Source organism: Malania oleifera, chromosome 11, assembly GCF_029873635.1.
Source record: "Malania oleifera isolate guangnan ecotype guangnan chromosome 11, ASM2987363v1, whole genome shotgun sequence".
NCBI lineage: Eukaryota > Viridiplantae > Streptophyta > Magnoliopsida > Santalales > Ximeniaceae > Malania > Malania oleifera.
The window spans coordinates 42277958-42300233 of NC_080427.1; the positions used below are offsets into that span (position 1 = coordinate 42277958).

At 36.5% G+C, this 22276-nt stretch overlaps 1 protein-coding gene across 1 annotated transcript in view; it reads left to right on the forward strand.

Annotated features, from left to right (window-relative positions):
* LOC131167849 (rRNA biogenesis protein RRP5) overlaps positions 1-22276 on the forward strand; it is a 72849-nt gene that overhangs the window by 30708 nt on the left and 19865 nt on the right. Inside the window, exons 14-23 of the mRNA XM_058126853.1 lie at positions 5306-5442; positions 6700-6834; positions 8738-8883; positions 8971-9036; positions 13513-13619; positions 13704-13784; positions 13886-13960; positions 14052-14153; positions 15257-15425; positions 15518-15666. Coding sequence (XP_057982836.1) covers positions 5306-5442; positions 6700-6834; positions 8738-8883; positions 8971-9036; positions 13513-13619; positions 13704-13784; positions 13886-13960; positions 14052-14153; positions 15257-15425; positions 15518-15666 — 1167 coding nt within the window. The remainder of the gene's footprint in view (positions 1-5305; positions 5443-6699; positions 6835-8737; positions 8884-8970; positions 9037-13512; positions 13620-13703; positions 13785-13885; positions 13961-14051; positions 14154-15256; positions 15426-15517; positions 15667-22276) is intronic.

The following is a 22276-nucleotide window of genomic DNA, read 5'->3' on the forward strand; positions in this document are numbered from 1 at the left end:
CTGCCAAGGTAGGAACCACTTGATGCTAGCCATCCCACATTGGTTGGAAATGGGAAGAAAAAAGTTTCCCCACCCTATATATTGTAGTTGGATCTACCTTTCCTGGCGTCTCATCCTCTCATGTGCTGGGCTTTGCATTCAAAGCCTTGGTCCAGTTAGAATAATAAAGTAGGCTATGGGCTGTGGCCCAACTTGGCTTTAAGTAATGGTTTTTTTGTTTGATAGTTTAAAATTTGGTAAAACCGAAATGACTGAACCGAACCATAAAATAAACGGTTTGGTTTGGTCTTAAACCGACGGTATACAGTTCGGTTGTAGTTCAGTAGTTTTAAAAACCGAACAGTTCAGTTCGGTTGACGGTTTTGGCAATAACCGAACCAAATCGAACCGTGTACACCCCTAGTAGATATGAAGAGCGGACGGTTCTTCCCTCTCAAGGGTGCGTGGGAGAATACTTATCTTGTGGGATACTCGTGAATACTTATCTTGTGGGATACTCGTTTATTTTGTTAAATTTGGTGGTCTTGTGGGTTTTTTTTCCCCCCCCTTTCTTGGTTTTGCTGGAAGTGAATGATAGGGGTCACTGATGGTTATGGTCCTTCTAGACCCACTCTTAGGTCTTATTTTTGAGATGTGTTATTTGCTGTGTATGTTTTTGATATCTTAGGTTGGTGAGACTTTAATGCGGTGAGATTTCCTAGGGGAAGGGGGAGGTAGGATTACCTTGAGTGTGAAGAATTTGGATAGGTTTGTTAGGGTTTTTGGGTTGAGCAATTTTCCTTTGGGGAATGCTTTATTTTCGAAGTGGTGGGTGGATGAGTTTCCTAATCTTTCTCAGGGGTCATGCCTCAGCCAGTGTTTGATCATTTCTCTAGTTTTTTAGAGTTTGGGAAGATCCAAATGGGGTTCGACTCCATTTAGATTTGAAAATATGCGGTTCAATCATAAGTTGTTTCAGTCTCCGATTAGGAATGTTAGGAGTGAATGTTGAGAAGGGTTGGGAAAGGTTTAGGTTTATGAAAAGAACTAAAGCATCTGAAAGAGAAGTTAAAAAATTGGAATATTGAAGTATTCGGGATTTTAGGGCTAAGAAGAACAGCATTTTAGGTGAGCTTAATTTGTTGGATGGAAAAGAAGAAGAAGGGGGTCTTCTAGAGTGTGATAAGGCTAAGAGGGTAATGCTGATTAATTACTTCGAGGAGGTATTTTTGGGAATTGAGGATTGGAGCCAAAAGACAAAGTTTAAATTGGTTAGGGAAGGTCAGTGTAATTCAAAATTTTCCATAGGTTGGCTACTAGTGAGAGGAGAAGGAATATTATTAGGGAATTGGAACCAAGGGGAGGAGATGCACTACTGATTCTTATTTGATATTTGAGGAGATTATAGATGTTTTTGCTAGTTTGTTACCAAGGTGGACGTTTGTAGGCCTATGTGTAAGGGGTTGGAGTGGAGTCCTATTTGTAGTGAGGTGGTTGGAAGGGCCTTTTGAGGAAAGTGATGTCAAGGTGGTTGTGTTCAAGATAGAATGGGTAAGGCTTGGGGTTTGGATATGTTCACGATCCCCTTAGGGTTTGGTAACTCCAAAGACCCATCCTCAGTTCGGATTGCTGGCTGTAACTTGTCTGCATGAAGCCAGAATTGCTAGTGATCGCCAGTCAGCCATACGGCAGCAAATTCGTTCTCGGGCCTTGTTAGTACACTATTCTTTTTGGACTGGGATGTGGTTAGAGGGGATTCAATATAGATCTTCAATGAGTTCCTTTTTAATGGGATTTTGGTGCCTGAGAATTGGTGTATTGAAGTTGCTGATTTTCGGCCTATTAGCCTAGTGACTTTTGTGTATAAGAGCATTTGCATTCATTGCAAAGTTTTTAGCTGATAGGCTGAGTTCTGTAACGGGAGATACTATTTCGGAGGCACAAAGTGCTTTTGGGTAATAGGCAGATTGTGGATGCATTTTTTAGTGGGAAATGAGTTTGTCGAGAATATTTGTGGAAGGAGAGATAAGAGAGTTGTTTTTAAATTAGACTTTGAAAAGGCTTATGGCCCACAAAGTTGGGATTTTTTTGATAAAATCTCCTTAAGGGCTTTGGTGAATGGTGGTGGTCTTGGATGAGGGGGTATTTATCTAATGCTTCTTTCTCAGTCATTTGTCACTAGATCACCAAAGTCTTGGTCTGGGGCTTTGTAGGGGGGTTAGCAAGGGGATTCTTGTTCTCTTTTTAAGTTTGTTCTTGTGGTAGATGTCTTGAGTTGATCGGCAAATAGGTCTATAAAGAGAGAGGATTATGAGAGGGATTGGGGTGTGGAATGCAGTGGTTGTGGTTTCTCATCTTCGTTTTGTGGATGACAGTACTATTCCCTTCGTGGAAGATCACACAAAGCCTGTTTCTAATGTGCTTACTATTTTGCAATTGTTTGAGAGGGTTTATGGTTTTAAAAAAAATTAATTTGGGGCAGAGTCGGTTGGCTTGTATTAATGTGAGCATCTCTAGATCTTTAGAGATGTCCTCTATAGTTGGTTGTGATATTCTTGGTTGACCTCTGATTTATTTAGGCGTGCCTCCAAGTTAAAATGCTAGGTTGGTTGGATTTTGAGATCCTATTGGGGAGAAGTTGTCTAAGAGGTTGGATGGGTGTTTTGTTTTTTCAAGATACCATCATCCAGGCTTGCCTTCTTTGTATTCCTCTTTATTTCTTTTCTATTATTAGGATTCTTATTGGCATAGCCGGTGATAGAGATCTCTTTTGGTTTGGGGTGAGGAAGAGAAAAGATCTTCTAGTTAGTTGGGTGGTTGTTTGTAGGTTTAAAAAAGAGATTGGTTTGGGTCTTGGAAAATTGGTGTGTAAGAACATTGCTTTAAAAGGTAAATGATAGTGGTGTTTTTAGAGAAGTCTTCCCTTTGGCACAAAGTTACTAAGAGTAAATTTGGCTTGCATGGTAATGGATGGGATGCTATTTTGGGTTGTGCTGTTCCTGTGACTGTCTTTGGAAGGGTACTACAAAGTTATATTCTTTTTCTTTTGTTTTTTTTTTTTCATTTTTTATTTCTTATACTACTTTTACTGTGGGAAGTGGGCATCATAATTGGTTTTGGGAAGACATTTAGGTGGCGGTTCTTCCCGTAGCACATCTTTTCCTCTTGTAAAGACTGTCTTCTTTGCACGATGAATTTATTTTTTCATTCCTTATTTCAATTTCTGGGGGGGGGGGATTCTATTAAGATTTCCATTTTTATAGGGCTCTTAATGGTAGGGATGTTGGGGCTCACCTCCTCATTAATTTTTCTGGAGGGTAGTCTTCCATCAGACAGAGGAGAGTATCATTTTTAGATTCTTTATTCTTTGGGGAGTACTCTCGTAAGTATTTTTTTAGCATTCAACCCATAGAACATGTCCTTCCCGCCATGGTTTTAAATTTCAATGAAATAGTTGAAATTTCCTGTTGAAACTTTCCATGACTCTTGAAATTGAAATGACAGTCAATCTTCATCTTCCATAATTTCCATTGAAATTTCAACGAATCATCCTAAATTATTAAAATCTAGAAATTTTAGTGTGACTTGTCAAAATTTTAACTAAACACGAAGTGAAATTTTCTCTTAATTTATTTATTTTTTATTGAAACAAAATATTATTACAAGGGATTTTGAAATTATATGAAAACTTTAACTTACAACAACATTTTCTTAACCATTCGTGGCTAAATTTTTTTTATTTGTATAATATTCAATTGATTTATGAGTTTCATATATATTAACTGAAATGTTTAATACACATATTGTATTACAAGTATTTTTAATACACATATTATGTTACAAGCCACAACTATTGCGCTCCTCATACACAACATATATGTATTTAATTTGTAATGGGTTATCCCTAGAACTTACATTATTATGTCTATTAACCATTTCTAAAGTTTCATGAAAGAACGCCATGCTTTACTACTAATTTCCATAAAATTTTTTCAAATCAAAATTGACATCGAAGTTGAAATTTCCATATATTTGGTGCTTCGAAATTTTAGTCGAAATTGAAATTTAAGACCTTGCTTCCCACTTTATTGTTCTATCTGGAAGACTAATTTAAATCCCCTCCGAGTTTAAGGATTTTATTTTTATAATTTGTTGCAGAGGAGGCGTTTTAAGGTTTTATTTCCAGCAGTCTTCTATTTGTTTTGAAAGCTCAGAATCTGTGTTTCACCTGTTCCTTCCTTGCTTCTTTTCATGGAGGGCATGGAATAATCTTTTTGGCTTGTTTGAAGATATTTGGATGTATTCAGAGTAGGTGGAGGGATTTATTGGTATGCCATATTCATGTTTTGGGATGGGTAAAGGTGCTCTGGCATTGTGGAGTTGTGCCACTTTTGCTGTTCTGTGGAGTGTTAGAGTGGACGCTTGAATGGGGGAACGAAGATGTCTTTGATTTTGCATTTGGATAGGATTCAATATTGGCATCCTTGTGGGCCTGTGCAGGAGGTTGTTTCATAGGAGTCTTTTTTTCAGACTTACTGCTGACTTGTGTGGGCAGTGCTATTTTGATATATATATTTCTTGTTCGTTTATCATCTAAGAAGGATCTCTTATTCTCCTTGTTGTACTTCTTGTTCTCTTTAATAAAATCTCCTCTTTTCTTTTATCCTTTTATTTTTTTTTCCCTCAAGCTATAGTTCACAGGTATTGTCATGGAAAACAATATACACAACAGAATTTAGGGTTATCAGAAAATTTGGAATTGGATCACTGATGTAGATGGAGGCCTAAAAATAAAGAAAATAGATTTTTCTGGGTAAGAGACACTAACCTCCCTTGAGGTTTGGCAAAAAGATACTAACCTCCCCCGAGGTTCCCAAAATCCCATGGACCTCCCTTGAAGTTCCAAAACACCCACAGACCTCCCCTGACATTTGATTTTGAGACACATAAACCCCTCAAAATTCTGTCCTTTTGAAAAATACAAGCGAGTTTAGTGTCATTTTGGCAAACCTCAGAGGAGGTTTGTGGAATTCAAACCTCAAGGGAGGTCAGTGTATTTCTTTTTTGTTGTTTTTTGTTTTTTATTTTTTATTTTTTATTTTTGAGTTATGAGCATTTATGCTAGTAATTGGAAATTATTCTAATATTTTTTTGATCCTAGCTGCATATGAATTGAGCAATGCCGTTTATGGTGCTGAGGAATCCAGTGTAGAGTCTAGACATGCTTATTATTAATGCCTGTTTTGTGACTTGTCTTTGTTTTCTCAGTAAAACAACTTTTCTAGTTTCTTTTATGATGCATTGAATGTTAATTGGGCCTTTTCAGGTGAAATCAAAGCTTGAAATTCTTAGTTCATATGCTGACGCCAATGAATGTTTAGTAACACATGGATGGATAGCAAAGATCGAGAAGCATGGATGCTTTGTCCGGTTTTACAATGGAGTCCAAGGATTTGCCCCCAGGCTAGTTCTACACCACTGGGTTTTGGTCGTGATAAGTTTCTATGTGATATTTACTGTAATCATAGCTATAGTAATTTTGGAATCTATGCTTTCCTTGATCAAAATTTGCATTTTGATACTGATGCACTTTCTATCTTATTTTCTTGACTCGTTTTATATTTTGTTGATGGAAACTCTAGTTTTTAGCCTTGAAAGTATCACATAATTACTCAAAGTTTTTAGTTTTTAAAGGTGAACTGCTGAATTTTCATTTATTTGTAATTAGACTGGTAAGGACTCTATTTATACTTTCCTGTCAGTTGCCATCCAAAACAAGCAGTTTTTGTCAAAATAGGAATGTGTTGTCAGTTTGTATGTGACTCATACAATTTAAAGTTGGTCATTTCTGTTTTGAAGTTTTTGTATTAGGAAATAGAAATTCAAAGCAGTTGTTCAGTTCGAGAATTGTAGGAACTCATGGTTGCTTTTGATTTATTTGGAGTTTGTAACCTGTTTGTGCCGGAAGAAATGATAACTTCTTCGGAAATAATGGAGGCGGGAGTGGGTATTTTTTCATAGTTTGATTTGCATGAGAAGTATGTTTAAGAGAACTGATCTCATTATCTCCTTTGATCATCATGCTTAGTGACGTCGATTTAAATTTAAAAAAAAAAAATTTTAGGGTCCGTTTAATTGTGAAAACAATTTTCATTTTTCAGTTTAGCTTTTCCAAAAAATGATAAAAATACAATTTTTTTTCATTTTTACATGCTTTGTATTAAAAAGATAGAAAATAAAGTATTTGTTTAGTTGTGGAAAACAATTTTCATTTTTCATTTATAGTTTTCAAAATTTAGAAAATTGGAAAACAAGGTGGCAATTTTGTAATTATTTGAAAAATTGAAAATGGAAAATAGAACTATTTCCCAAAAGTGAAATGTGCCCAAGTTTTTTATGCAAATTTTGCAGCACTGGGAAATAATATTTTTGTTTTTTTTTCTGTTTTTTTTGTTTTTGTATTTTTGGTAATTCTACGGAAAACAAAAAATGGAAATGAAAACTGTTTTCCACTACTAAAACAGTCCTTATTTCCTATAACAGTTGTCTTTATACATATGGATTTTCTTTACTGACTGTTGCCTACTTGTATTCTGTCCCTGTGCTTGTCAGATTCAATGAATTTCCAGTTTTAAAAATTTTCTCACTTGATATTTTGTTTCTTGTTTCTGAGCTTGGTTATTGAGGGTGACTGATTGTTTGTTGTTCATCCTAAAGCAGGTCTGAACTTGGATTGGATCCAGGATGTGAAACAAGTTCAACGTATCATGTTGGGCAAGTTGTCAAATGCAGAGTAACGAGTTCTATTCCTGCTTCTAGGCGGATCAACCTTAGCTTCATAATAAAGCCTTCAAGGTTTGATCCATTATAATTTTTCATATGGTTGGTTGATGCTTTTATTTATCCTCCTCATTTTATTGAATTTTTACGTTGTTTAAATCCTCACATATGTGGGCATAACTTGAAATAATATGGGTTCCTTTTTCAATTGATGTTTGTTGATTTAGTGCACTGTGCATTCCATTGGGTGGTCTTAGGTGTGTTGACTGTTTGGATTGAGTTTTGTTTATTCACACCCTGTTATTTTTAGTTGATCCTGGTTCAGGGATGCAATTTATGGATGTAAATCTGCAGGCTCAAGTCCAGGTTTCCAGTCCTTTTTGATTCCAACCTTTTAAAGTGTATATAACCGTGCTTAATTTTTCTAACAAACATGCAAGGAAAATTAAATTAATTGAATAAAAGTACAACATGTACAATAATGTTGTATTTCTTGGTGTAGTTGGTTCAGTAATAACAGTCTCACCTTAGTCTGATTCTTTTTGGGGGGTACTGTTTATGCATGATCTCAGTTTTTTCCTATCCATGAACCTAATCTGAAGCAGTTGTTCTCTGCCCAATAAATGAAACAATTTGCATCCTATGTTTAGGTGGTACAATTTACTCCTAAATGGAATGGGAATTTCTCTCAATATTTTCATTTTGTCCTTTGGTTAGGTAAAACACAGTGGAATGGGTATACACGGGAATGAGAGCTCCTGTTCAAAGAGACTGGAATGCTCATTCCATTCCCTAGAAGATTTGGCTTATATCAATAACCCCAATGTCCTCATGACTCTTCCTTGTTCAATCAAACTGATGAGATTCATGTATCTCTCCCACTGCTTCACATCTTCATCCTTCTGCAGCACAGTTGTCCATCTTTTTCATGCTTCTCCATCATTGTCTGTACACTTTTGTCTACTTCTTTGGGTGGCTTGGACTTCCAGTTTGGCAGATGAAGAGAGAAGGAGTGGTTTGAGGATTGCTCTTGGTTTGTTCAATTTAAATGGAGATGCCGACCTTTTCCATTTTTATAAGAAAAATACTATGATGAGATTAATTTTTGAAATTAAACAAAGTTTTAAAGTTCTTTGAGTGGGTGATTATTACACAACTAGCAGTGGAGAGAGAGAGAGAGAGAGAGAGAGAGAGAGGGCGATTATCACACTACTTACAGAGGGACTTAATTGAGAGAGGGAGAGAGAAAGAGAGAGATTTCTGGTCCATTCTGTTCATCAGTCAAGGAAATCAAGCATTAGAAAGAAGTGGGAAATGTGATTCCTTTAGACATTCAGCATCTGTATTCAAATGCAATAATTGCATTCCATTCCTGCCTCAATTCCATTCCTGCATTGATTGCATTCCAGCAGCCAAACACAGCATAGTGCATGATGTTGTTCCAAGTCCCCAGCCCTTTTTGTTCATGCTTGGGATGACCTGCTTTATCTGTTCTTTGGTATATGATGGGGAAGACTGATTGAATGCATCTGCAATAATTCTTGAAACTGCTAGTTTCCAATTTTACTGAATTTAGAGCCAGCCTTTTAGATCTCAGCAGAGGCTCCCCAATCCCCAATTTTTTATTACCTTTTTGAATGAGCTTCCTCTTGTCTGTTGGATATTGTACCAATCTGTGGTCTAATTAAAGTTCTCTTGAAATGAAATGACCGTTACCACGTTGAAGTAACCCTATAACGTCTTTTTTGGGTACTGTTCATTGTGTTTCATCATCGTTATATATAATTGATGCTGCAATATATGTTGTCCTTGCTCAGATTCAATTTCATTATTTCTTAGAAAATCAAAATATCAAGTTTTTTCATTTTATTTTTTTTCCTTGATGATTGTTGTTCAATGTTGACAAGTATTTTTCATTTCCAATCAAAAAATTACTTTTCATTTGTTAGTTATGCTAATTTTAATTTTTCTCTGACAGCATTTCCAAAGACGATACGGTCAAGTTGGGTAACCTTGTTTCAGGAGTTGTTGAGCAAGTAATCCCTCATGCAATAATTGTACTTGTTGAAGGAAAAGATTACCTAAAGGGTACAATATCTACTGAGCATCTGGCAGACAATCATGGTATATATTTTCCTCATCATGATGAATGCTTGCCTTTCACTGTTGCTTTGTTTTGTATTCCTTGATTTAGTTGCATCTCTCATGCAGGACTTGCTACGTTGATGATGTCTGCCTTGAAACCTGGATATGAATTTGTCCAGCTGTTGGTTCTAGGTATTTTTGTGGTTAATTCTTCCCAATGATTCAATGAATGTTGAAGATAAATATTGTTGTCATTTTCAGTAATTTAAACTGAGCTCTGTTTGTTTTGATGCTTGATTTGTGTTATCTTATTCGAAAATTTTCTGGTGGTAAAATATGTAGGTTGATTTTGTTTCTGTTTGTCTTATCTTCATTGTTTCCCAAGTGGCAAGTGGTTTGAATTGGGTTGTTAAGAACACCTAGTGAGTCTAAACCTCCCCTTTTAAAGTTGTAATGATGTGAGTAAGGCAACAACAATCGGGGAGACAGAGAGAGGTCTCATGGGGATAGGCGCCTCGTCTTTTCAGATTATCTTTCATTCATAATGCTCTGATCTCTTCTTTATATTCTTTTTAGGGGGCATTCATACCTGGGATTTCCACTTTCTTAGGGATCTTGAGGAAAGAGATGTTGATGAGCTCGCACTCAGCTGAATGTTTTGAATTGTGTTGTTCCTCATCCAGAGATAGATTCTAGGTTTTGGTTAGGGGATTCTTCAGGTTTTTTTTTTCGTATAAGTCTTTCTTTCTACATCAATTGAAACCTTTGATTCCCTCTTTTTTTCCTTGGTTTAATGCCTTTTTGAAGGCTATGGTTCCTTTCAAGGCAAGGGCATTTATTTGGACTTTGACTCTTTAGAGTATTAATACCAATGACTTGTTGCAGGTAAAGAGACCCTTTAAGGCTGTCAAACCAGTTATTTGTGCTAGGGGCTTGGAGTCTAATGAAACCAATGTGCATCTCTTTCTACATTGTTGGGTGGTGCGACTGCTTTGGTCTACTCTGTTTTCTATTTTTGGTGAATCATGGGTTGCCTCACCAAGAATGGTTGAATTATGGTATTGAGGTTTTTGGAAAGAGAAGAGGAGGGGGCAAGAGAGGCTGATGGAAGGTTGGACTTTGTTGGCTCTGAAAAATGCATGAATCTTCATTGCTAAAACTACGTCGTTGCACTTGTTATTGGATAGGGTAGTTATTTTCGCTTCTTTGCGTAGTTTATGCTTTTCTTTGGACTTTTTTGGATCTGAGAAATGCACAAATCTTCAATGCTAAAACCATGTCTTTGCACTTGTTATTGGATGGAGTATTTCTTTTTGCATTTTTTTAGGCACTCTTTGGGAGTTTTGTGGGGAATATTTTTTCCCGTGACTTCCAAAAGGGACTGGAGAACTGCACTTCTGTTATTGTTTTTAGTTGTTAACCGGAGGATGTCTTGGCCTCTGAAGCTTGTATTCTAGTTTCTTTTCTGATACTGAATTCTTTTAGTATCTAGAAAAACAAATTAGTTCTCCCTTTTAGAAGTATTTATTCTGTTTTCATTATAAGCAGTTTGATTGAATTATGAATGCAACAATTTGAACACTTCATCTTTTTGTCATAGGAGTACTATACCATAGGGCTGCTTGTGATTTTTTTGAGTTTTGAACACTTAGTAGCCAATTTTGTATGTTTGTATTAGTGCAGTTTATGAAAAAATAACGTACAAATGCAATTTTCATATTTATTTTATATGATTAGTGTATCTTATGATCCTTAACCTGATCTTTCTACCCTCCTAGCAATCCTACATAGGATAGCAATTTTGATAACCTTGCTTTACAAGTGTAAGCACATTAGCAGGACATGGGATGTGCAAATGGAAGCACTGTCTAAAAGGCTTAAGAAAGCTTTGGGATATCTCAAGACGTTGCAAATGGTGTATGGAGCTTTATAATTATAGACGGAGTCTAAAAAACTAGCTGTTGCAGTGCTTTATACAAGATCACACGCTCAGGGGTTAGATGTCCTTTTCTGGCCATATGTAGCTAGTGGCACTACAGACAAGGATCTGATGTTTGTTGTCCAGTCTTTTGTAGGGTAAAGAACTACATATCTTGCAGTGGATTGGTTGCCCTATTCTTTAAGATAGATCCTACCTGAGTTTGCACCCCATGTTCATTTTGACTTCAAATTGGTTCCTAAGGCCTAGAAATTTTGATTTGATGATTCCGAACATTGGGTTCCAAAGGCCAATTTGTAGATCTGTTATGCTTTCCACGTACATGAACTGATGAATGTAATCCTCAAGACTATTTTACATTTGAAAAAAAAAAAAAACTAAAAGTTCCTACAACTAGTAATTATGGGTATTTGGATTCATGAAGCTTTAATAGTGGCTCTTAGATTGCATGCTTCCTTTCAACTAAATTTTGAGGTTCAATTCTCTACTCAAGTCTTTCTTTTTTTATGTTTGTGTGTGTTATAAAAAGAAATTTTACTAGAAGAGAGGAAGAAACAAGCAGGCCAAGGTCTTAAGACAAAAACACAAAAATCCAAATTAGAAGGGAGAAAAATAAAAAAAATTAGTTACTATAGAAAAATCAAGCTAACAATGCCATTCCATCATGCTGAAGGTCAGAAATGCAAATTCCGTTGAAGTAAACAGAGGAAAATGCCCACAAAATCACAAAGAAGCAATGGCAATAATTCTTTCCCAGATCATATATACAGGCAAAGAGTACCTTACACAAAACGAGCACTCCTTTCCAACCAGATGACAGAACAGCAAAAGCTGCAAATATCACAGCCTTCTTACATCTCATGGCTCTGGAAACTTCTTAAAGAAGTCTACAAGGAAGCCTCCAAGGTACTTGGGTACACCCAAAATTCACCAAATGAACCAAAAAGCTTATTCCATAGCTGCAAGCCAAAGTGTAATGTAGGAACAAGTGAGCATGAGAATCATTAGTAGCACAATTCTTCACATACATCAGGAGTCATGGTCTCCTATTCTGCAGCTGATTGTTGGTGTTCACTCTATCAAGGATATGCATCCATGCAAAGCCTGGAACTTGGCAGGTATCTTAGGGTCCACTTAGTTGTGGAAAAAATTTTCCATTGTCCATTTTTTGTTTCCCAAAGAATAATAAAATAATTCTTACTTATTTTATAGTTTTCCAAAGATTCATATTGAAAAGGTAGAAAACAAAGCATTTGTTTTGTTGTGCAAAACAGTTTTTCATTTTTCTTTTTTCATTTTTAGATTTCTAAGTATCATATTGAAAAGGTAGAAAACAAAGCATTTGTTTTGTTGTGCAAAACAGTTTTTCATTTTTCATTTTTCATTTTTCTTTTTTCTTTTTTCATTTTTAGATTTCAAAGTAATTACAAAAAAGACAATTTAAAAAAAAAAAAAAAAATTTTCAAGAATTAGGTGAGGTTAGGTAGTACTCCGGATCATGGGTTTTGGCGCTTGGGTTTGGATTTGTAAGGATTTTGAAGATATACAATTTTATACTATATTATGTCAATCCATACAAATCCAAATCCAAGATCTGAATTCCATGCTCCCAAGCAAAGAGTAAGAAATTTGAAATCCTGAAAACAATTAAAAGATATTTTCCAACTTTCCTTTATAAAATTAGAATTTTGGAAAACAAGGTGGCATTTATAATTATTTTGAAAAATTAGAAATGGAAAATAAAATTATTTGTAGAAGCAAATAGTCCCAAAATTTTTTACTTTTGTTTCATTTTTTTATACAAATGCTGTAAAACTGAAAAATTTGCTAATTTTTTTTTTATTTCTTTGGAAAATTAAATTAAAAATGAATACTGTTCATCCACAACTAAATGGGCCCCTAGTTTTTCTTAAGCAATTTGCAAGAGGGAAGAGATTAAAGGAAAGATTCAGCTAAGAAAAAGGATTTGCAAGAAAACACCCCAGAATCATCTTTCCAAAAAAATAAAAAGCAAATGAAGATCATCAGCCGCTGTATGATTGAGGTGCCTGCGAAATTGAAGTCCCGGGAACTCTAGGTTAGCTCAATTAGCATTCAGTTACCTAGTTCCTTTGCTTGCCCTTGATTCAAATTGCTACACATGCAACACTTAAAATTGTATATTAGCATCATGATTAATGCTCTGTTTTCATCTAAAATTCAGGTCTTGAAACCTTTCACTGAACACTCATATCATTGTTTCTTATTAGACTCTCTAAAAAGGAGTACTGTTCTTCCACAACTAAATGGGCCCCTAGTTTTTCATAAGCAATTTGCAAGAGGGAAGAGATTAACAGAAAGATTCAGCTAAGAGTAAAAGGATTTGCAAGAAAACACCCCAGAATTATCTTTCCAAAAAAATAAAAAGCAAATAAAGATCATCAGCCACCCTATGATTGAGGTGCCTGCGAAATTGAAGTCCCAGGAACTCTAGTTGAGCTCAATTAGCATTTGTGTTACCTATTTCCTTTGCTTGCCCTTGATTCAAATTGCTACACTTGCAACACTTAAAATTGTATATTAGCATCATGATTAATGCTCTGTTTTCATCTAAAATTCAGGTTTTGAAACCTTTCACTGAACACTTATATCAGTGTTTCTTATTAGACTCTCTCTCTCTCTCTCTCTCACCAAAGAAAAACTAGTGAGTTGGAAATTGTTATTTCAATCCTTTTATTGCTTTATTGTAGATGTGGAGGGCAACAACTTGATACTCAGTGCCAAGCATTCCCTTATAAAATCAGCTCAACAGCTTCCTCTAGATCTCTCTCAAATTCGCCAGCACTCTATTGTCCATGTAAGAAACTTTCATTGAGTTGTTTGCCTACACAGTTTCTTAGAAACACTTCCTCATATACTTGAGTTCATTTGGCTAAACCAGGGTTATATTTGCAATATAATTCACACTGGTTGCTTTGTCCGCTACCTTGGGCGTTTGACTGGATTCTGTCCAAGAAATAAGGTAACTCTGTTCTAACTCAATAATTCCTTTGTTTTTGTTCCACATACTTTTTCTAGCTGCTCTTATTAATTTGATCGTTTTCTTCCTTTCTTTCTTTGAAGGCTATGGACGACAAAAGGGCTGATCTTTCTGAAGCTTATTATGTTGGACAATCTGTCCGCAGTAATATACTTGATGTTGGTGAACTGTTCTAAATTGAATGTTCTGAGCTGATATCCTGTAATCCTGCTTTATTAATTATTAGATCTGATTTTTTTTCCTCCTCAGGTCAACAACCAAACGGGGAGAATCACAGTGTCTTTGAAGCAGTCATCTTGCTCCTCAACAGATGCTTCCTTTATTCAAGAATACTTTATATTGGAGGAGAAGGTAAAAAGTTATAGTTCAGTGAATCATACATGTTAGTTCTTGTGTCTGACTGGTTTCTAGCTAATTTTGCACCTAAAAATATATTCTTGAATAAATCATAAAGAATGATTAAGTGGACATAGTGATAGGAATTATAGGCTTATAGCATGATATATTGAGAGGAGTTCTCAAAAAGCATTTCATAGATGTAATGTGTCTAGTTTTACCTTAAAAATTTGTACTCTATCTAGTTACTTGGGCAACTTTGCTAAAAATTACTGAAGCTGGTGATGTCTTTGGTTAAAATTCTGGTTTTTCAAGGAACATGTTTGAAAAATTATCATAGCCAAATCAAGGATGTTTCACAGAGCATCATTATGAGAAAAGATTGCATAGCAAATGGATTTGTTTGTGAGGACACCTCCTATTAATTGAGGGCAAGATGGGGCAATACCATTGTGATTGTTTAATCATGTGTAGCAAAGACCAATGAGTTCCATTGATGAGGAGTGACTTCAGTCATGTCAAATAACATCAGATGGGAATCAGAAGGGATGCACGTGATTTCTAAAGGAATTGGACGAGAAACAGTCAGGTTGTATGATTTTTTTGAGCTTATTCTGTTAGTTGAAGCGATTATCTTTGGAGGTGTGTAAGGAGCTCACAGTGTCTACAAAAGCTGCTACAGCTCTTGTCAATGCGGGGTAATGATTATAGCTAGTTGGTGTAGGATGATAGCTTAGTACAATTTGCTTTAGTGGGAGTGTTGAGGTGCCCTGCTATGTGTAGTTAACAATAAATCAAATGCTCAATCATGCATCATATTCCTTGTGGCCAATGCAGAGGAGGTTGAGGGCTTGTAAAAGCGGAGATTGAAGGTTGTTCTGTTGATTGAACTTACCCTTCTAGTTTCATGTATGTTGGTTGTTCATTGCTGATCATCATGCCAGAGGTCATGTTCATTTTTATCCCATGTAAATATTTTTTTATACTACTTGCTACTGCATCTACGTTCTACTTTCTAATTTCATGTATGATGCATATTTCTTTTATGTACATGTCTTTATATGTTCATTTTTTTTAGTAATTTTTTCCTGTTTTGATCACCTTGTTTTGTGCTCCAGATTGCCAAGCTGCAGTTCTCAGACTCCAGAGTTGCAGAATTAAAATGGGTGGAAGGATTTGACATTGGTAGTGTCATTGAGGGAAAAGTTCATGAGGTGAAGGATTTTGGAGTTGTTATCAGCTTTGAGAAATATAGTGATATTTTTGGTTTTATTACTCACTACCAATGTAAGCACTTTCCACTAAAATTTTTTTGAAGTTGGTTACTGAAATATTTATATATATAGCAAGTAACGTTTTGTCAATGTTGTCTTTTCCAGTGTGTGGAAACAGTTTAGGAATAGACTCAACTGTTAGAGCTGCAATTCTTGACGTTGCAAAGGCAGAACGCCTGGTAGATTTATCTTTAAAGCCAGCTTTTATTGAAAGATTTGAAGGAGGAGGTTCTAACAGCCAAACTCACAAGAAGGTTTGTCCTTACATTGCTTGCCTAGAAATTTTTTAATGCACTATCCTGTGTCTCTTTCACATTTTTGTTAGTTCCATTCCCGTGTTTGCCCATCCTAATGCTGATAGCCTGGATGAGGAAGAAGTGATTGATACTTTATTTTCTTTTTGTTTGAGATGTTGGCCTCTCTCTCATAGTAACATACTAACATGTATGATGCGACAGGCCAGAAGCATAGTCGTAAATATTTTTTGGAATTTAAAAAAATTATTTTATTTGGATAATATTTTTCTATGATAACATTAGTTATGAAAGTAGCATATTTTTTGATAATGAAGAAATTATATTAGAAAGAAGGAAAGGAATATTTAGTTTATTCTGGATTCAACAGTTATCTCTCTCTCTAAATATTGTAAGCCTTCATAGAGGTGAACTGAAATTGAAATCGTGTGGTTGTTTCTCTGCATCAAATGGTGTTGTAGCATACTTTGATACCATGTGGCTGCCATTGACATGACAGGGTTTGCAATTTGTACTTAAATCACCATGGCTATTAGTATTTGACAGGATTGTCTGTGAATTTCAACTTAGGACTTGTAGGGTTCATGAATTCAACTTAAATCACCTTTGCTGCCATTTGCACTGGATCAGCTCCACCAATTAGTTAGGACTATCACTCATCTTTCTACCATTGCATTGCTGCAAACAACCTCCAATCTTTGGAATGCCCATAGGCTCAAACCATCCAAATGCCCAATAACTAAAATCCCCAAATTCTTTCTAGCTCTAATTTATCCTCGTTCTGATCCCAAATCCAAATTTTGCTAGCAGAAATTCCAGAATGCAACTGCTTGGTCTCCAGATTGAGTCCCCACTGTTACAGTTAACTTCATTTTCTTCCTCATCCTCCTAAATGATAGCCTCAGCCCCCTAATATCCTATTGAACCCTAAGCCCCAAATTTCCTTCTTTTACAATTAGTGAACCCTTTGATCTGAAAAAAAAGGAGAGAAATTCTAGTGCTGCTGCAAAGAACAGAGGAAGAATCAAAAGTGAAAAAAAAGAAACGCTATTGCCACCATCTTGTGTGATTATCCATTGAGGACCAAAATCCTGATTGAAGACATTCTGTGAAACTCTTAGGTTGCTTGAAAATCTAAACTCTCTACATTATTGTCATAGTCGCCACCCAGAGAACCATTGTAAACTCCAACGCAGTAGACTCTGATTTCAGTGGGAAGTCAATGCTGTTGGAATCCATTGTTGATGAGCAACCTAGCCAGAAGTCTTCCATCATCACAGCCTGATGTGAGCTCTGTCATTGCAGGCAAAGTGAGCCCTAAATCCCCTCCACGGATTCTAGGTTTGCAGTTGGGAACACCAAGCTACTGAAAACCTGAACCAACTCCACACCCTTGTCTTTTCTTTTTTCCCTGAACTCCTTCAAACTGGTCTCCACACAGGAGCATAGCTTGTCTTTAGCAACTCCGGTCCTACCCTGAACATATCCTTTTTAACTCAAGGCCTGGAACAGCACTTAGAGGCCCAAATAACCAGCCTAGTTCCCAATCCACCAAGACAAATTCTCATCATTTGAGTTAGTTGTTCCTGGTCATTTAAGTAATGAGTGGGTTGAGTCATATCCTCTGCTTAGTTCCTTGTTGCTTCCCAGGATTTTTTTTTTGAAAAAAAAAAAAATGAGTAAAAGAAAGATTCCCTAAGGGAACTAACTGTCAAAATATTGTGTGAATGGACGAATGGTTTGGCCTTGAGTTTTGTATATTATATATAGACTTTACAAGATTGCTATACGTGGAAAGCAAATAAGTTCCAGCATGGTTCCAGCCTTATCATGTAAACTATAATCTGTCAAGCCCTATACATGTAAACTATAATCTGTCAAAAATATATTCTTACTGTACAGAATAATGAATGGAGAAGTAAGGAAATAATTGTGGGCTGAAATAAGGAAAGAAATCTGGACAGCGAGGCTGAAAGAAGTGTGGACAATAAGGCTCTTGCTGTTTGCTGTTCCGTCGACAGCTCCCCTCAAATTGATGCGGGTTGATCAACAAGCATCAATTTGCTACTTAGGAAATAATGTCGATGACGAGTGAGAGCCTTGGTGAAGATATCAACTATTTGTAATTTAGTGGAAATATGTGGAAGAGTGATAACACGAGCTTCAAATGCTTCACGGATAGAGTGACAATCAACTTCAATATGCTTTGTGCATTCATAATAGACAAGATTGGCAATGATCTGGATAACACTCATATTATCGGCATGTAGACCTGTAGGATCGGTCTCATAAAAATCTAGCTCAACAAGCAAACCTTGAAGCCAAATGATTTTAGAACAAGCAAGAGACATCGCTCGGTATTCAGATTCCGTCGATGACTTAGAAACTCTGTCTTGCTTCTTACTCTTCCAAGAGAACAATGCATCACCTAAGAACACACACCAACCAGTTATGGAGTGACGTGTATCTGCACAACCAGCCCATTCAGCATCGCTATAAGCAGCAAGGCGATTAGAATTGCCTGTAGGGAAGAATAAACCATGGGCAGAAGTGCCCTGAACATAGCGTATGATCATACAGACAATAGCCAAATGAAGATGACGAGGAGTCTGAAGAAACTGATTGACTTGCTGTACAGCGAAAGAAATGTCTAGTCTAATAATGGTGAGATAAACAAGGCTACCCACCAACTTCCAGTATAAACTGCGATCAGCAAGTAAGTCACCCTCTTTGCGAAGCTTGACAGTTAATTCCATGGGAGTATCAACAGAAGTACCCTCTTCAATGCCAGCTGTAGCCACCAAGTCACTAGCATACTTATGTTGATTGAGTGAAATACTAGAGGGACTACGATGCACCTCAAGACCAAGAAAATATGTGAGAGACCCAAGATCTTTCATATGAAAGGACTCTAAGAGATGAGTCTTGAGCTAAGCAAGTAAAGTAGAATCGGAACCAGTAATCACAATATCATCAGCATAAACCAAAAGAACAACAATACCCGTGTCTGATTTTCGAAGAAACAATGAAGTGTCATACTTGCTTTGCTTGAATGAAAATTGTAATAAAGTGATGCGGAATTTATCAAACCAGGCCCTTAGGGCTTGTTTGAGACTATAAAGAGAGCGACGAAGTTTACACACATGTGAAGTTGGAGAGGGAAACACGCTTGGGGGGTGGCTTCATATAAATACACTTTAAGATCCATGTGAAGAAAAGCATTCTTGACATCCATTTGATGTAGTCGCCAATCACTAGAAGTAGCAATAGCCAGAATCGTACGAATAGTAGTCATCTTAGCCACAGGAGCAAAGGTCTCTTCATAATTGACACCATAATCCTGATTATTCCCAAGTGCAACAAGGCGAGCTTTGTAACGATCCAAACTTCCATTAGATTGGAGAGTGGCAATTTCTTCCTGCATAGCTTTTCGCCAACAATCTTGCTTGGCAGCGTGTGAATTGGATGTGGGAATATCTAAATTGGACAATGCAGCAGTAAAAGCTAAAACAAAATTGCCAGAACTAGAACAGGGAAACCCATACCTATCTGGGGGTACATACACTCGAGGAGAGCGACGTACCAAAGGCTCTTGAGGTGCTGCAACTGACTAAATCTGGAGCGTGGTAGGATTAGATATTGGATGAGCCACCGGAAGAGACTATGGGCGGGAGCGTTGTGTATACACAATATCTAGTTTAAAACGAGAACTGACTTGATGAGTATCTGAGAATTGCTCCTCAAAGGAGGGGAGAATCACAGTAGAAGAGGAGGGCACAAAGGACACAGGAAAGAAATATTGATTTTCAAAGAAAATAACATTCCTAGAAATGCGTGTATGATGTAATGTAGGATCATAGCAAACAAATTCCTTTTGACACACATTATATCCCAAGAATGCACATCGAACAGATTGAGCTGATAATTTATGTCCCTCATGAGGAGGTAAATGAACAAAACATACACAATCAAAGGTACGAAGGTTATCGTAACTTGGTTGCTTAGCAAATGAGGGGAAATAGGGAGATTCCATGAGTAGGACTTGAGAAGGTGAATGATTAATCAAGTAAGTAGCAGTTTTCAGAGCCTCAACCTATAACATGGATGAAACAGAGGATACCAGCAAGAGAGTACGTACCGCATCTAGGAGATGCCGATTTATGTGTTTGGCTACTCCATTCTCTTGGGGATTAACAGGGCATAAACGTTGATGAATAATACCTTTAGAGGCCAAAAATGTCTGAAACTCGGTAGACAAATATTCACCACCGGAATCTGTGCGTAATGTCTTAATAGAAGCAGAAAATTGATGGTCAACACATAGTAGACAGAGGCGCGAGGCGAATGCGTGCACCTCATGAAGGTGAGGCGCACAGTTATTAAAATGGTGTAAAATGTCTATTTGGGGTAATTGATATATGAACGTATGAATATCTAGTAATATTAGAATTTAAAATGCCAAAGCATTTAATAACAAAATTGGAAATTTAATAAAATGTAAAAATCCTCCTCAATCATCAGTCATCACTCATCATCAACTAAGTCTGCGAAGATATCATCATCTTCCTCTTCATCATCATAATTGTTTTCTCCAACATCTTTTTCCTCTTCTGTCTCCTCTGCATTATCCACTTGGATTTCGTCCTCATCTACAAGTTCCAACATTGTGGTCCGGCCCCTAGCACTGGTTGCACTGCTAGATGAATTTCTTCCTCTTCCTCTAGACGATGATGGTATATTTGCACTTATTCTTGATCTAGTGTGATGCGGGGCTTATTTAGCCCAGCAGCTGTAGCAACAAAATATCATCTTCAAACACAAGTTCATCATCCTCATCGGAATCGCCATTTATCCTACCAATCAACCACTCATTACTATCATCAATGTCCTTTAGGAGGATGGGATCAATGGTGTCACGTTTTTCGTATCAACGCCTCAAAGTTCGATTATATTTCACAAATGCCAAATCATTCAAGCATTGTTGGGATAGCCTATTTCTCCTTTTGCTATGAAGCTGCAAAAAGTTTAAAGTAATATGGTAAATAATGATTCTAAAAAGTAGTAGACTAGTAGTTCTTGTTCTTTAATAATTAATCCATGATATACTAATGACTTACATGTTGGAATATGCTCCAATTTCTTTTGCAGCCGATAGCACAACACGTGAGGCTAAGAATTTTCACAACAAACTTTTGCGAGTTTGGAGTTGTTGATCCAAATGCCATCCACCATTGTGCTGTTATAAAATAAATTTTAAATGAATATCTACTAGGTAAATAGAAAAAATAATTTTAAAAAGAAAGAGGTAGTATAAATGCCACTTTACTTGGTGCTTTTGTCTTCCTTTGTCTCACTGCCAAACTAATTCCAAAGACGCCATTAGCGACATTGTATTTTTCCAACTCATTTGAAACTTTATCTTGCATTTCAAGGGTTGGCAGTAACCTTGCAATACATTTGTACAAACCCGTCATAATTTCTTCATTTTGCAAAATGTTGGGGTTTGAATAAAAAAATTACGGATTCAAGTAGTTTGCAGTTGCATGCAACGGTTGATGGAGTTGGCATCCCCACCTCGTATCAATAATTTCAGATGCCTCCTTGAATTTATACTCTCTCTTACTGAAAGCCTTAGTTATGACTTCCTTAGCCCTATCCATTGCTTTATAAATGTATCCCATTGCAGGTTTCTTTTCCTTATCAACCAAACGGAGTACACGAACAAGTGGGCCTGCTAACTTAAGAGCATAGACGTTGGTACTCCAAAAGGTAGGCATCAAAACAATACTGACTGCTTTTTTGCCAGCTGCCTCCTTTGCCCATTTAGTAGTATTCCAATCTTCAGAAGTAAACATCTTCCTCAAGTTGTTCTTTTGAAGGTGGATTGAATGAAGGGTGATGAAGGCAATTGCAAATCTTGTAACTGCAGGCCTTAGTAACTCCTTTCCTCTAGTGAACTGTCTCATCAAGTTCACCATACCAACACGGTTATAGATATAACCATTCAAAAAAATTGCCCTTTTCAAAGTTGCATGAATTGAAGGCATCTTCTCAATATCCTCCAAAATTAAATCGAGGCAATGAGTAGCACACGGTGTCCAATATAAATGTGGCCTCTTTGCTTCCAACAATCTCCCCGTTCAAAAATCAAGGAATGAAGCCATTAAAATATTAAAATAAACAATATATACACTATAGAAAGTAGTTCTAGAAATAAATTCTTACCTGCTGCAACATAGTTTGAAGCATTGTCAGTTACTACTTGAATCACATTTGATTCTCTAATTTTTTCTGCCATCTCATCAAGTAATTTGTACATTTTATTTGCATTCTTGACAAGATTAGAAGCATCAATAGACTTGATGAACACTGATTCCCTTGGAGAGTTCACTAATAAGTTTATTATGTCCTTATTAGCAACCGAATCTCTCCAACCATCAGACATAATTGATCAGCCATATTTTGCCCATTCCTCCTTATGGACCTTCAACAACTCTTTCATTCGACTAACTTCTTGCTTTAGCTAAGGAACTCTCACTTCATGATAGCTAAGTGGCTTTATTCCAGGACCATATTGTCCAATTGATTCAAGTGCAACTGCAAAACTGCC